Source organism: Oncorhynchus masou, chromosome 22, assembly GCF_036934945.1.
Source record: "Oncorhynchus masou masou isolate Uvic2021 chromosome 22, UVic_Omas_1.1, whole genome shotgun sequence".
Lineage (NCBI taxonomy): Eukaryota > Metazoa > Chordata > Actinopteri > Salmoniformes > Salmonidae > Oncorhynchus > Oncorhynchus masou.
The window spans coordinates 27,758,332-27,775,532 of NC_088233.1; the positions used below are offsets into that span (position 1 = coordinate 27,758,332).

At 41.4% G+C, this 17,201-nt stretch overlaps 1 protein-coding gene across 1 annotated transcript in view; it reads left to right on the forward strand.

The window, feature by feature from the left end:
• Positions 1–17,201, forward strand: part of LOC135509274 (WW domain-containing oxidoreductase) — a 188,293-nt gene that overhangs the window by 20,993 nt on the left and 150,099 nt on the right. Inside the window, exon 5 of the mRNA XM_064929789.1 lies at positions 1,523–1,629. Within this exon, the coding sequence (XP_064785861.1) occupies positions 1,523–1,629 (107 nt within the window). The remainder of the gene's footprint in view (positions 1–1,522; positions 1,630–17,201) is intronic.

Here is a 17,201-nt window from a genome sequence, read left to right on the forward strand (position 1 = left end):
CTGGCTGTGGCACTGCCTGTCTGCCACTCCCTCTCTGTCACAACCACTTAGCGGGCATCAACCTGCCCTACCGGCCTGTCACTCATCACTCTGTGTGTGTGTGTGTGTGTGTGTGTGTGTGTGTGTGTGTGTGTGTGTGTGTGTGTGTGTGTGTGTGTGTGTGTGTGTGTGTGTGTGCACCTGCTGTGTGTATCTGTTTATTAAAGATGTATACATGACTGTCAAAGGAAATGTTTGAGAAATAGTGTACCACTGAGTGGATACTGAACGGTTTATAGCACACTGTTAATATCAACATCCACGGATGGGAAAGTTAGTCAATCTTAACAGGAAATAAAAACATGATTTAAGGAAAATGTAATCTCGTAAATGAATTCTACCTCTGGGTTGAAATGACCCATTTAGACTGGCAATTTGGAAATGAACTTCCGTCTCTATCTAGTTTTTTGTCCGTTTTATCGTGACTACATGATTTGTATGGAGTCGTGAAGTAGTCTTGTACTGATAAATCCAGTTTCTATCAGAACCACTCTTTTGATGTAATAAATGTCTTTATCAGTCAGTCTTTGAAGTGCTAGAATATCACACCAAGGTTTTATATGGACGTTTTCTTCAAGTCAGTCGAAAGATTCACATTTTCTAGTTGTCCTCTCTATAACTTCAGTAGTTAACCTAATCATCAACATCATTATTGTTATTGCTAGCAGAACTGATATCACATTATCACTCCAACCAATATGAATCTCCATGTTTCTCTCAGTACTGTCAGTGGATAGTGATAACTTGTAAAATGGCTTGTGGTTGGTTTCCTATAACTGTATCCGAGACTAGTGGGTGAAGTCCTGAACCACATTAATTCAATCAGTTTCATCACTTCACAGAGACATGATTAACTTTCCCTAGTAGACCCTTTGGCTTCCTCCTCAGTGATAGAATCCATATCTATGTTTAATATAATTTCTAACTCATCTTATTCCCCTTCACAGTCAATTGCCCTGAGTATCTCCAAATGATCTCCCAAAATAACTCCTCTTTAAAGCATTACTCCCTCTGTCTCCCTCCTCTCTATCTTCTCTCCCTCCACCCCCTCTGCTGCTCCCCTCTTCCATGCCCCTTCCTCTCCATTCAATTCAAGGGCTTTATTGGCATGGGAAACATTGCCAAACATTGCCAAAGAAAGTGAAGTAGATAATAAACAAAAGTGAAATAAACAATAAAAATTAACAGTAAACATTACACTCACAGAAGTTTCAAAATAATAAAATACATTTCAAATGTTGTAACGATGTGCAAATAAACATAAATATGGGGTGTATTAACAATTATGTTCTTCACTGGTTGCCCTTTTCTTGTGGCAACAAGTCATAAATCTTGCTGCTGTGAAGGCACACTGTGGTATTTCATCCAATAGATATGGGAATTTATCAAAATTGGGTTTGTTTTCTAATTCTTTGTGGATCGGTGTAAACATCTCTCTCTCCCTCTCTCCCTACCCCTGTTGCTACCTCCTCTTTCTGTGTAGGTTTTGAGACAGCCAAGTCGTTTGCCCTCCATGGGGCCCATGTGATCCTGGCCTGTAGGAATCTCTCCAAGGCCATCAAGGCTGTCAGCCTCATACAGCAGGAGTGGGTGAGTCACACACTGCTGGAGTTTAATGAACCTACACATACAGTACACACTGCTGGGGTTTTATTAACCTACACATACAGTACACACTGCTGGAGTTTAATGAACCTACACATACAGTACACACTGCTGGGGTTTTATTAACCTACACATACAGTACACACTGCTGGAGGTTTATTAACCTACACATACAGTACTCACTGCTGGAGGTTTATTAACCTACTCATACAGTACACACTGCTGGAGTTTAATGAACCTACACATACACACTGATGGAGATTTATTAAACTACACATACACACTGCTGGAGGTTTATTAACCTACACATACAATACACACTGCTGGAGGTTTATTAACCAACACATACACACTGCTGCAGGTTTATTAACCTACACATACACACTGCTGGAGGTTTATTAACCTACACATACAGTACACACTGCTGGAGGTTTATTAACCTACACATACACACTGCTGGAGGTTTATTAACCTACACATACAGTACACACTGCTGGAGGTTTATTAACCTACACATACACACTGCTGGAGGTTTATTAACCTACACATACACACTGCTGGAGGTTTATTAACCTACACATACACACTGCTGGAGGTTTATTAACCTACACATACACACTGCTGGAGGTTTATTAACCTACACATACACACTGCTGAAGGTTTATTAACCTACACATACACACTGCTGGAGGTTTTTTAACCTACACATACACACTGCTGGAGGTTTATTAACCTACACATACACACTGCTGGAGGTTTATTAACCTACACATACACACTGCTGGAGGTTTATTAACCTACACATACACACTGCTGGAGGTTTATTAACCTACACATACACACTGCTGGAGGTTTATTAACCTACACATACACACTGCTGGAGGTTTATTAACCTACACATACACACTGCTGCAGGTTTATTAACCTACACATACACACTGCTGGAGGTTTATTAACCTACACATACAGTACACACTGCTGGAGGTTTATTAACCTACACATACAGTACACACTGCTGGAGGTTTATTAACCTACACATACACACTGCTGGAGGTTTATTAACCTACACATACAATACACACTGCTGGAGGTTTATTAACCTACACATACACACTGCTGAAGGTTTATTAACCTACACATACACACTGCTGGTGCTTTATTAAAGATATTCTCTGATACTTATGTGTACTTTTGAGCCAGTAGTTCTGAAACTAGCACTCACGAGCCAAAAGTGGTCCCCTAAAATTAGTACGTCTCACATGTGCACTTCAGTGGAGGCTGGTTGGAAGAGCTATAGGACAACGGGTTCATTATAATGGCTGCAATGGAATAAATGGAACGTTATCAAACACATCAAACATATGGAAACCAAATGTTTGACTCCATTCCACTTATCCACTTATCGCTCTGCTGTCTGTGCATGATATGCCTCTTGCTAGCTGTCACTCGCATGGCGAGGGGCTGAAGCTCATTGGTTGAACTCAAATTGGTAGTGGGCTGGCCCACGGGTGGGAATGTAGGGAAAATGGCACAGCACAACAGTTTCCAGCAAAAAAAGTTTCTTTCACACTAGGGATTGTGTAGCTAGTTGAGGTAAAACAATAATTCTGCTCATATGTTATGCATGTATGAACTATGCATTGACACATCCAGCCCAAAGTGGGTGGTTTAAAAATACTTAGTAGTCGCCAAAGTTCCGGAGCATGTCTTTAACCTACACATACTGTACACACAAACTGAAAACACTTGAATCCCACATCAGTGAGAGTTACAAAGGGATGGCTGTTTAATATAGAGGTGGGGGTAAGAGAGTGACGGAGAGATGGAGGAATGGAGAGAGAGGGTGTCTGATAATTACCTGAGATTATAACGGTACAATTTTAGCTCCTCCAGATTTACGAGTGGGGGGAAATAAACAAGTGGGATGTGTCTGCTGGAGCAGAAAGAATAAGCCATTAGTACTGAGTTGATTACCGGGAGAGAGGGGAGGGAGAGAGAGAGAACTCATTGCACAAAGTGAGATAGAGTAAGTGAGGGAATGAGTGAGAGGGAGAGAGAGCATAGTGGGAGAAACTGAGAAGAGAGGGAACACTGAGTGAAGAGAGATGAAGACTGATAGATGTGAATGATAACAGACCTACAGTTTTAAACTCAACCCGGATCTCTAATTAAACAAACATATTCCTAAACAGCAATACTTGTTTTTTCTTAAATTAATTTGTTGTAAAAGTTTAGGTAGCAGATAATAGACCATATCAGATATTTATGTAGTTGGTGCTGTATATGAACTTTTTCTAACTTGAAAAATGATTGCCGGAAACTAACGAACCATTGCCTGTAGACTAGTGTACATGGTAAGCTGGTGTTCAAGTGGTACTTCATCTTTAGTATGGAAACGGCTGTGAGATGTTTCTAAAATATTCACAATGTATTGGCACATTTAAAATCTAATTTCATCAATTACATGTGATCCTTTTTTATTTGAGTTAACATTAGCATGTCAGCAGCAAATGAAACAGAATGTGAATCCTCTCCTCCCTCTCTCCCCAGTTGTAGCTTGTGGCTATCACTGTCTCGCTGGCTAGGCTTGGAATATTTATTAGCCTATACCAGTGTCAAAATTAGCAGTGTTATCGACATATGGCAGTACACAAACCAAATCTAGCTCACTTATTTTGCCAGCTAGAAAGAAATAGCCACAAATTCATTCAGAAACAGAGGAAGAGAACTAGCTATATCAAGCTAAAGCTAGCTGCTGCCTCTTCAACTTTGAAGCAACTGTGACAACATCGATCCAAAGATAAAAAACAAAAACACTTTCCCATTAAGCAAAATCCACCCATCCAAAGACTGGCTCCGGGGATTCTCAGAAATACCACCAGATCCGTGATCGGATCCATGGCCGGAGCATCGCATTTCAGTGAAGCCTGCACCTAGCAGGCCGTTTAGAAAACTCCCCCGGAGCCACAGATTGAATTACTGCAGTGTGCAGTCCCCACATCGCGCAGGCCCAACATATTACATATTCCATTCCTAAAATCTGCCATCAGTCCAGTGTAGGGAATACAGTGCCTTCAGAAAGTATTCATACCACTTGATTTATTCCACATTTTATTGCCTGAATTCAAAATGGATTAAATTGATTTATTGTCTCACCCATATACACACAATACCCCATAATGACAAAGTGAAAACATGATTTTAGACATTTTTGCAAAATTTTTGAAAATTAAATATTGAAATATCTAATTTACATAAGTAGTCATACCCCTGAATCAATACTTTGTAGAAGCACCTTTAACAGCGATTACAGCTGTGGGGTTTTCTGGGTAAGTCTCTAAGAGCTTTCCACACCTTGAACATTTTTTCTATGTATTATTTTCAAAATTTTTCAAGCTCTGTCAAATTGGTTGTTGATCATTGCTGAACAACCATTTTCAGGTCTTGCCATAGATGTTCAAGTATATTTAAATCACAACTGCAACTTGCCCACTCAAGAACATTCACTGTCTTCTTGATAAGCAACTCCAGTATATGTTTGGTCTTGTGTTTTAGGTTATTGTCCTGCTGAAAGATTAATTCACCCCCCAGTGTTTGCTGGAAAGCAAACTGAACCAGGTTTTCATCTATGTCACACCCTGACCATAGTTTGCTTTGTATGTTTCTATGTTTTGTTTGGTCAGGGTGTGATATGAGTGGGCATTCTATGTTTGGCCTGATATGGTTCTCAATCAGAGGCAAGTGTTAGTCATTGTCTCTGATTGGGAACCATATTTAGGTAGCCTGTTTGGTGTTGGGTTTTGTGGGTGATTGTTCCTGTCCTTGTTTCTGTCTCTGTGTTACTTTGCACCAGTATAGGCTGTTTCGGTTTTCGTGTTACGTTTGTTGTTTTTTTGTATTGAATCGTGTTTTCCTTGTTTCATTAAAACATGAATCTCAATAGCCACGCCGCATTTTGGTCTGACTCTCCTTCACACCAAGAAAACCGTTACAATCTAGGATTTTGCTTGTGCTTAGGTCCATTCCGTTTCCTTTTTAACCTGAAAAACTCCCCTGTCCTTAATAATTACAAGCATACCCATAACATGATGCAGCCACCACTTGCTTGGAAATATGAGGATTGGTACTCATTAATGTGTTGTATTGGATTTGCCCCAAACATAACACTTTGTATTCAGGATAAAAAGTTAATTGCTGTGTTACATTTTTTGCAGTGTTACTTTAGTGCCTTGTTGCAAACAGGATGCATGTTTTTGAATATTTGTATTCTCTACAGGCTTCCTTCATTTCACTCTGTCAATTATGTCAGTATGGTGTAGTAACTGCAACGTTGTTGATCCATCCTCAGTTTTCTCCTATCACAGCATTTAAAATCAACATTGGCCTCATAGTAAAATTCCTGAGCGGTTTCCTTCCTCTCTGACAATTGAGTTAGGAGGGACACATGTATCTTTGTAGTGACTGGGTATATTGATACAAAGTGTAATTAATAATTTCACCATGCTCAAAGGGGTATTCAATGTCTGCTTTTTCAAAAACATTTTTACCCGTCTACCAATAGGTGCCCTTCTTTGTGAGGCCTTACTAATTGACCTGGCCTGGGTATCCTGGAAGGATATTGACCTTATTCCGTCAGTAGAGGATGCCTGGTTATTCTTTAAAAGTGCTTTCCTCACCATCTTAAATAAGCATGCCCCATTAAAAAAATGTCGAACTAAGAACAGATGTAGCCTTTGGTTCACTCCAGACCTGACTGCCCTTGACCAGCACAAAAAATCCTGTGGCGTACGGCATTAGCATCGAATAGCCCCGCGATATGCAACTCTTCAGGGAAGTTAGGAACCAATATACACAGGCAGTCAGGAAAGCTAAGTCCATGGAGAATAAGTGCACCTCCTCCCAGCTGCCCACTGCCCACCGATAATCTATGATAATCAATCATTTCAATAAGCATTTTTCAACGGCTGGCCATGCTTTCCACCTGGCTACCCCTACCCCGGTCAACAGCTCTGCACCCCCCACAGCAACTTGCCCAAGCTTCCACCATTTCTCCCTCATCCAGATAGCCGATGTCCTGAAAGAGCTGCAAAATCTGGACCCTTACAAATCAGCTGGGCTAGACAATCTGGACTCTCTTTCTAAAATTATTCGCCACAATTGTTGCAAACCCTATTTCTAGCCTGTTCAACCTCTCTTTCGTATCGTCTGAGATCCCTAAAGATTGGAAAGCTGCCGCGGTCATCTCCCTCTTCAAAGGGGGTGACACTCTAGACCCAAACTGCTACAGACCTATATCTATCCTACCCTGCCTTTCTAAAGACTTCGAAAGCCAAGTTAACAAACAGATCACTGACCATTTCGAATCCCACCGTACCTTCTCCGCTATGCAATCTGGTTTCCGAGCTGGTCATGGGTGCACCTCAGCCATGCTCAAGGTCCTAAACGACATTATAACCGCCAACGATGAAAGACAGTACTGTGCAGTCGTATTCATCGACCTGGCTAAGGCTTTCGACTCTGTCAATCACCATATTCTCATCGGCAGACTCAACATCCTTGGTTTCTCAAATGACTGCCTCGCCTGGTTCACCAACTACTTCTCAGATAGAGTTCATTGTGTCAAATCGGAGGGCCCGTTGTCCGGACCTTTGGCAGTCTCTATGGGGGTGCCACAGGGTTCAATTCTCGGGCTGACTCTTTTCTCTGTATACATCAATGATGTTGATCTGCTGCTGGTGATTCTCTGATCCACCTCTACGCAGACTGTATACCATTCTGTATATATCTGGCCCTTCTTTGGACACTGTGTTAACAAACCTCCAGACGAGCTTCAATGCCATACAACACTCCTTCCGTGGCCTCCAACTTCTCTTAAATGCAAGCAAAACTAAATGCATGCTATTCAACCGATCACTGCCCGCGCCCGCCTGCCCATCTAGCATCACTACTCTGGACGGGTCTGACTTAGAATATGTGGACAACTACAAATACCTAGGTGTCTGGTTAGACTGTAAACTCTCCTTCCAGACTCACATTAAGCATCTCCAATCCAAAATTAAATCTCGAATCGGCTTCCTATTTCAAAACAAAGCATCCTACACTCATGCTGCCAAACATTACCTCGTAAAACTGACTATCCTACCGATCCTTGACTTTGGCGATGCCATTTACAAAATAGCCTCCAACACTCTACTCAGAAAATTGGATGTAGTCTATCACAGTGCCATCCGTTTTGTCACCAAAGCCCCATATACTACCCACCACTGAGACCTGTATGCTCTTGTTGGCTGGCTCTCGCTTCATATTCGTCGCCAAACCCACTGGCTCCAGGTCATCTATAAGTCTTTGCTAGGTAAAGCCCCGCCTTATCTCATCTCACTGGTTACCATAGCAGCACCCACCCGTAGCACGAGCTCCAGCAGATATTTTTCACTGGTCACCTCCAAAGCCAACTCTTCCTTTGGCCACCTTTCCTTCCAGTTCTCTGCTGCCACTGACTGGAACAAATTGCAAAAATCACTGAAGCTGGAGATGTATATCTCCCTCACTAACTTTAAGCATTAGCCATCAGAGCAGCTTACCGACATGTGCACCTGTACATAGCCCATCTGTAAATAAGCCCACCCAACTACGTCATCCCCATATTCTTTTGTTGTTGTTGCTCCTTTGCACCCCAGTATCTATACTTGCACATTCATCTTCTGCACATCTATCACTCCAGTGTTTAATCGCTAAATTGTAATTATTTCGCCATTATGGCCTATTTATTTCCTTACCTCCCTAATCTTACTACATTTGCACACACTGTATGCAGATTTTTCTATTGTGTTATTGACTGTACGTTTGTTTATCCCATGTGTAACTCTGTGTTGTTTTTGTCGCACTGCTTTGCTCTATCTTGGCCAGGTCGCAGTTGTAAATGAGAACTTGTTCTCAACTGGCTTACCTGGTTAAACGAAAATAAACAATTCTGCTGGAATTCCGAGGAGTCATCCACACACACGGTTTTTGCCCCAGTCGTAGAAACAACTCTTTCCCAAAGGCTTGTACTGTCTATAGTATGACAGCACCGGTAGTTAGCTACCAACAGCTGGCAGACATGTTTACATTTGGTTAGTTTGATTAGTTTGATCAGTGTTATTTAGATGGAAGACGTGAGCTAAATGTGGTAGCTGTATTGCAAGGTAACATTAGCATAGAGGTAGCAAGTTAGCTATTTCACTTACCCGGTTCAGTTCCATGCTCACTGAAGCCCTTGATAATGCTGTCTCTACTGGTGCTGCGGTCTGTTTGAGATGCTTTAAAAGCCACCTTGATGGTAGGGAAAGTAACTTCTTGCTGAATATTGACGAGTAGACATCCAATCCACCCGCCTTATTATCACAAATGTATCCCACAAAGTTTTACATTAGGTTTTATTTATTCGCATCAAAGATAACAAGTGAAAGACAAAACGGTACACATAAAAAAACCTGTTAAAAACGGTGTGCAGGTGTGGTTGGAAACCCAAAAGGGCTTATATGAAAACAATACAAATATAAGTTCAAAACAAGTTTGTGTGATGCTGACCGCGGGGTGTTGTGGGATTGTTTCTGAAGTTTGTGCTGATTTGGAGAAACCTTCAAATCCAACTTTTAGAACAACATTACAATATTATAAACATTTATTTAAGAGTGTGTATTTTGGGAATGTTTTCTTTGGGTGCTCTAAGTTACTATTATAGCATTTCTGGCATTGAGAAATAGGTTCTACATTTCTTTAAAGGGATAATCCACCCTAGAAATGGAATGAGATGTGCTATGCCATTGTCACTGGAGATAGGGGATAGCAAACATGTATCACATTTCATAATGGTTTTTAAAAGATTACCTGCACTACAGATCACAAATAAGCCAATAGATGGTATACATGTCTACAACACATCCAGCCGTCTATATCACCATGACAAAGTATATCTTTCTTTAAATATCCTCAAAGTACACAGTGCACATTAATATCCTTTCTTCTTTGAAGTACCAAGATGGAAAGCGGTTTTCTCTTCTCGTTTCCATGCTCGCAACCTGACTCACACAGCTTTGAGCCAGAAACGCGATCTCTACCAGGTTGAATGTGATGAGATTGTAATTCCTAAATTGATATTACAGTTTGTTTCTTCCATTTTACAGCTAGCTAGCTATTTTACATGCTGATATTGACTTTGTTATTATTGTGTGTAGCTATGTTTGCTAGCTGGCTAGCCAGCTTTACCAGAGAGAGAGAGAGCAGTGGGATTGTGGGTTTTGTAGTCGACTTAACTGCAACAGATTTCCACAACCCTTTTCACACGTTGCTCCCAATCTTATTATATCGACAGAATGAAGCAGTTGTTCACAATTTCTTTTTTAATCTCACATATTGGAGTTATTTAACCCTGTAAATCAAAGGAATTTGTGTTTTTTATGCCTTTAAATGTTTTTTTTTGTAATCATTGTCATTAGATCGTAAGTGTAAATAGACAGTAATTTATTATTGGTTAACCATTGCCAGCGTGCTACAGTGTTGACTAATTCCAAGCATTCCATCCTCTCCTGGCTTCCACACATAGCCTACAAGTCACTGATGCAGACCGTTGGAACATCTACATTTTAAAAAGTCTAATAAATACATGTAATATAGTCTACACCTTCACAATAAATCCATTAATTATTTTAGACGGGTCTAAACAAACATGATATGAAGAAAATGTAGTCTATTTCAGAAGAACAGAAAAGGTCCTGATCTGGCTATGACATCTGGCTGTGGACTACAGTAGTTCATTTAGCAGACAAGATCTGCTTAGAATTCAGCTGCATTATTTTATATTATTTCATAGTATAAAGAATATACTTGAACAAAGCTGAATAAAATGGAAAGGATGACTCCAAACAATTTGAGGGAGTGCATTCAAGTGGCTATTCTGTGTTGAGAGGTTAACAAAGAAATAGGTACTCCTATATGCTTCATTTATAGTTATTCATGTAATTTTAGTTGTTCTACGAACGTTGGGCTATATGTTTTGATTTATAATACATTGTAAGGATGTACAGTGGGGCAAAAACGTATTTAGTCAGCCACCAATTGTGCAAGTTCTCCCACTTAAAAAGATGAGAGAGACCTGTAATTTTCATCATAGGTACACTTCAACTATGTCAGACAAAATGAGAAAAACAAATCCAGAAAATCACATTGTAGGATTTTTAATGAATTTGCAAATTATGGTGGAAAATAAGTATTTGGTCAATAACAAAAGTTTATCTCAATACTTTGTTATATACCCTTTGTTGGCAATGACAGAGGTCAAACATTTTCTGTAAGTCTTCACAAGTTTTTCACACAGTGTTGATGGTATTTTGGCCCATTCCTCCATGCAGATCTCCTCCAGAGCAGTGATGTTTTGGGGCTGTTGCTGGGCAACACGGACTTTCAACTCCCTCCAAAGATGTTCTATGGGGTTTCGATCTGGAGACTGGCTAGGCCACTCCAGGACCTTGAAATGCTTCTTACGAAGCCACTCCTTCGTTGCCCGGACAGTGTGTTTGGGATCATTGTCATGCTGAAAGACCCAGCCACGTTTCATCTTCAATGCCCTTGCTGATGGAAGGAGGTTTTCACTCAAAATCTCACGATACATGGCCCCAGTCATTCTTTCCTTTACACGGATCAGTCGTCCTGGTCCCTTTGCAGAAAAACATCCCCAAAGCATGATGTTTCCACCCCCATGCTTCACAGTAGGTATGGTGTTTTTTGGATGCAACTCAGCATTCTTTGTCCTCCAAACACGACGAGATGAGTTTTTACCAAAGAGTTCTATTTTGGTTTCATCTGACCATATGACATTCTCCCAATCTTCTTCTGGATCATCCAAATGGACACGTCTGGCACTGCAGGATTTGAGTCCCTGGCGGCGTAGTGTGTTAGTGATGGTAGGCTTTGTTACTTTGGTCCCAGCTCTCTGCAGGTCATTCACTAGGTCCCCCCGTGTGGTTCTGGGATATTTGCTCTCCGTTCTTGTGATCATTTTGACCCCACGGGGTGGGATCTTGCGTGGAGCCCCAGATCGAGGGAGATTATCAGTGGTCTTGTATGTCTTCCATTTCCTAATAATTGCTCCCACAGTTGATTTCTTCAAACCAAGCTGCTTACCTATTGCAGATTCAGTCTTTCCAGCCTGGTGCAGGTCTACAATTTTGTTTCTGGTGTCCTTTGACAGCTCTTTGGTCTTGGCCATAGTGGAGTTTGGAGTGTGACTGTTTGAGGTTGTGGACAGGTGTCTTTTATACTGATAACAAGTTCAAACAGGTGCCATTAATACAGGTAACGAGTAGAGCACTGGGAGCCTCTTAAACAAGTTTGTTACAGGTCTGTGAGAGCCAGAAATCTTGCTTGTTTGTAGGTGACCAAATACTTAGTTTCCACCATAATTAGCAAATAAATTCATTAAAAACCTACAATGTGATATTCTGGATTTTTTTTCTCATTTTGTCTGTCATAGTTGGAGTGTACCTATGATGAAAATTACAGGCCTCTCTCATTTTTTAAGTGGGAGAACTTGCACAATTGGTGGCTGACTAAATACTTTTTTGCCCTACTGTATGATGTGAAGTACGGTAGGCCTTAACGAACAGCAAAAGCACTAACCTATGTCAATCTACTATCCCCCATAGTACAAAGTTGACCTATTATATTCTGTGTGAGAAATAAATATTCCAAACATAGTCTGGGACAGTTGTGGGATGCGATAGATCCCAAATTAATACAACCACTAGCATCACAAATACTTAAAAAAATTAACTATTAGGCTATTTCTTCACACTATAAGCACAGCAATGTTCACACAACAGTAGGCTATAATCTCAAATGTTCCATTAGCAGGAAAACACCATTATCATAAGTGGCCACAAATGAGATTATGCATGTAATTATTTTAATATAAAGGTGCATTTTTATGTTGAAAATATTCTTCCCCAAACTTGAAACTCACGCGCTGCTTAATGTATTCCAGTTAGGCTCTACACCCTTTGTAAAGCAGATTAATGTGCTTCATTTTAAGAAGTTATTTGGCCACTTTAGTTGTGATACAAACCTTATGAAAACATATATGCCTATGGGCTAGGCTACATGAGGTGTGCGACTATGATATAACAGCATTGTTTCTTGCCTTAAACTGGGCATCATTCACAAGTGATCAGCTAATATTGTCAACCATCAGACTATTCTTGATTTAATGTTGTCTTTACATTTACTAAATCATATATGTGTGAAATTAGTTTTGATTGAGAATGGACCGTTATCATGCACCTGTCTCAAAACAGGGGCAGGTGAAAAAATCCATGTTATCTCTGCACTTAAATAGCAAATGGAGGATGCTTTTCCTGTGGTTCATTTTCATGCCAGCCAGGTAGGCTATACTCCTGTTGTTAAGAGAAGCAATGTGCTTAAAATTTGTTTAATATTAGGACATTTGAGAAATAAATATAGTAGGCTTAGCCTATAGAAAGCTGATGGGATCCTCTTCTTTTTAATAGAGGCCATCAGTCTGTTTTCTTGCACAATTTCATAGCCTATAGAAATGTTGCACAACATGAGCTCATGGGCTCTCATGAAGTGTTTTGATTTGATTTTTGATTACATTTGCATTGATGTCAGTGATAGAGTGCTGAGTACCAGGCAGTTAGCAAGTTTGGTAGGCTAGTAATGACCATCAGTAGCATCAGAGCTTGGAGAAGCCTAATTACCATGACTAAATGTTCACATGGAATTTGACTGCCTTTACAACTGGTGACCACCGGTGTGGTGCTAATACGGTCAACAGCCCTATTCACAATGTCTTTTTAGAATAGGTCAATGAGTACTTGATTTTGCAGTCTAAATGAGCTGTCAATGAGCTGAGATTTTGCATTCTAAAAAAAAAAGCGGAGTCGTCCATATTCCTCTCTAAAAGGAAGGCCCCTATTGCAGGTTAATTAATAGAAATCACAATATCAGAATAAATCTTGGGAGCAAATTCACCCCTCTGGCATCATTATTAATAGATGGAGCAGAAGAATGGTGAGGAGGATTAATCTGTCCTATGATTGATGTTTCTCTTCCTTTTCCCATGCTCCCACGTTAAGGTCGTTGTGATTTAGAGCATATTTTGGGGTCTTCTACACAAAAGGTCATGGTATCTACTTCTTGGTGGCAGGCAGGCAGGCAGAGTTCCGTCAGAGCTGCCAGGCACTGAGCTGCTTTCCTGATAGCACCTGACCCCTGACCCCTCACAACCTGCCTACCTGGCCTGTCATCCAGATTACAAAAGGAGTCTCTCTCTCTCTCTTCCTCCCCAAACTCTCGTTCTTTCTCTTCTCTCCCTCTCTGTCTACTCAGTGGGCTACTTTCTCATAAGCCCCCCCCCCCAGTGTAGTGGTAGCTTATGTGATGATTGCTGGGTTATGGGGTTATCTCCTGACAGTGGTATAATTCTCAGGTGACGGCGGGATAATAGCAGGGGTCAGGACAGACAGTCTGTTTGGAAGAACAAGGTCATAGGTCAGGGGTCATATCCTACTCCTTTCTGCTATGCCTACAAACACACACATACACACCACTGATTCCTGGAAGTCAGTATTTGTGGAATTTTCGTTCTCTTTGTGATGTTTTGGACGTACAGTATTCTGATGAGGGCCAGCTGTGATTTTTGTCTGCACCCATTACCTTGACCTGTTGAAGCACTGTCCACCCATCTCCTGTGAACTATACAGCTCCATACCACTGTGCCCCTGAAACAGACATATGTTATTGCACTCACATTAAAGCAGGTTAAGCTGCTGGTTAACAACCAAAGCGTTGTTACTCTGGCCAGTGATTCATTTTTCCTTATTGCTTCTAAAATTCTGCTTATATTTGTCCCCCCCTCCCGATACCAACGGCCGCTGTGCAGAATATCACTTACACTTTATCTCTCCCCTCTGTGGGAAATGTTAATGAGATGTTTTGTGAGGATGTTAATTAGTGAGCCAGCCACTGATTATCCTGTTATTCTTGTTTACAGTGTGGGTTTTTTCAGGCTTGTGCATGTGTTGTGTCGGGGCATTAACATGGCTGTTGGCTGTTGTGCTCAGGGACCAATTAGGATATATCCTACTGTCCAGCGGGGCTGGTGGGAGAAGAAACCCCTCTGCCTGCAATGTCAAACAACAGGATTAACACGAAGAGATGGGCTACACGATAAGCAGTGAGACAGAGTAGTTAGTCACTGATGCTGCTAGAGTCCAAGCAAAAGTAGTCAGTTTTACAGAGCTGGTGTAGGGAGAGGCTTCCCTTCAGGCAGGCAGGCAAACAGAAGTCAGTCATCCACAGACGGTGGCACATTGAGCCACAGACACAGAAATGAGACAGTGAGGTAGCAGAGTTCTCCATTCCTCACATACAGCTTCATAAACTACATTAATATGGCAAAGTTCTAGTGGAAAGTGTGTGTTTGTTTCTGCCTGTGAGAGCGCTTATATGTGGTCATGTGAGTGTATACCTGTGTGTCGGTTCATTAGTTCTTACGTACAGTATGCATATGCTGAGGCCTGTGTATGCCACATATACTGTATTGTACCCTCACCCAGATCCAAACTAGTTTGGAGACAGATGAGGTGTGTGTGTGTGTCTCTCCCAGTGTGGTAATCTCCTGTGCCAGTCTTCTCTGCCCGCAGCCATAGTGCCAAGCTGCGATCCTGCCGCACTGGACAACAGGAAGTGACACATATGAAATGCTGACCTCGACACACACACACACACACACACACACACACACACACACACACACACACACACACACACACACACACACACACACACACACACACACACACACACATCCCGCAGGGCCTCAGGATGCTCCTATTTTAGTTAGCACTCAGAAGACTGTCACTGTCTCTCCCCTCTGTTCTCCTTCCTCTGTTCTCCTTGTCCCCCCCACCCCATTTCCCAGGTCAGTGAGCAGGGCCCTGTGCTCGCTTGTTCTCTCTCTCTCCCTTCCTCTCTCTCTCTCTCTCTTCCTCTTTTTTTCTCTCTCTGAGTACAGTTACATGCACACAATTATGTGAATATTGTGGATAGTCAGGTTAATATAATAGTTTGATTAAAATGTTGACATGCTTTGCAAGAAGAATGATTTTCCTAATAATCTAGTTTACATGACATCTGAAATCCTGCTACCTGATGGCACTCTGACAAATGATGAAAATCCCCAATCAAAATAACCACAGAAAACTTGTTATTTTTGGGAGTTCGAACATATAAAATTGTTATGTTGAAACTATTTTAAGATGCAAATGCAGTTGAAGTCGGAAGTATACATACACTTAGGTTGGAGTCATTAAAACTCGTTTTTCAACCACCACAAATTTCTTGTTAACAAACTATAGTTTTGGCAAGTCAGTTAGGACATCTACTTTGTGCATGACACAAGTTATTTTTCCAACAATTGTTTACAGACAGATTATTTCACTTATAATTCACATTATCACAATTCCAGTGGGTCAGAGGTTTACATACACTAAGTTGACTGTGCCTTTAAACAGCTTGGAAAAATCCTGAAAATTATGTCATGGCTTGGCAGGTGTACCTGTGGATGTATTTCAAGGCCTACCTCCAAACTCATTGCCTCTTTGCTTGACATCATGGGAAAATCTAAATAAATCAGCCAAGACCAAAATTGTAGACCTCCACAAGTCTGGTTCATCCTTGGGAGCAATTTCCAAATGCCTGAATGTACCACGTTCATCTGTACAAACAACAGTACGCAAGTATAATGTCACGAACGTTGTTGTAAGAATCCGTCCAAAATGCAGCGTGGTTTAGGTTCATCGTCTTTTATTATGAGAACCGGCACAAAAACAATAAAGAGCCAAGAAACGAACGTGCAGGTTTGTCGTGCTCAAAGGCAACAATACAAAAACAAGATCCCACAACCAACAGGTGGGAAAGGCTGCCTAAGTATGATCCCCAATCAGAGACAACGATAGACAGCTGCCTCTGATTGGGAACCATACCAGGCCAACAAAGAAATAAAAAAACTAGAGTACCTACCCTAGTCACAGCCCAGCCAAGATTGCTGCTAGATGTTTTGGCTTGTACAAAAGCAGTCCCAGAGCCCCCTTTCAGATCCTCCCACAAACACATCTCACGTTAAAGAACACTTTCCTCCCTTGCCTCCCTCCTCTCCCCTCTCCTCTCATCAGCTACATGAGCAGAATCATTCACAGGCCTCTGTCCTAGTCCCAAGACGACATGCGCTGCAAATTGGTCTGTTTCCTCACATATTAGTAGCATGTCTCCTATTCTCCTCGGACACTTTCACGTCTCTCACCTTATTTTATTTTTTTACTTCCTGTTTACCCTTCCTGCTCAGCCATAAACACCCCCCGTCCCGGCATTAGTTTAGTGGAGAGAGGGAGGAGAGAAGAGGCTTGGAATGGCGTGATGTAAATGAGATGGGAAGACTCTTCTCATCCCCTCACTCTCTCCTTGATTCCTTCTCAGAGCAGACCCACACAGAGCCACTCAAC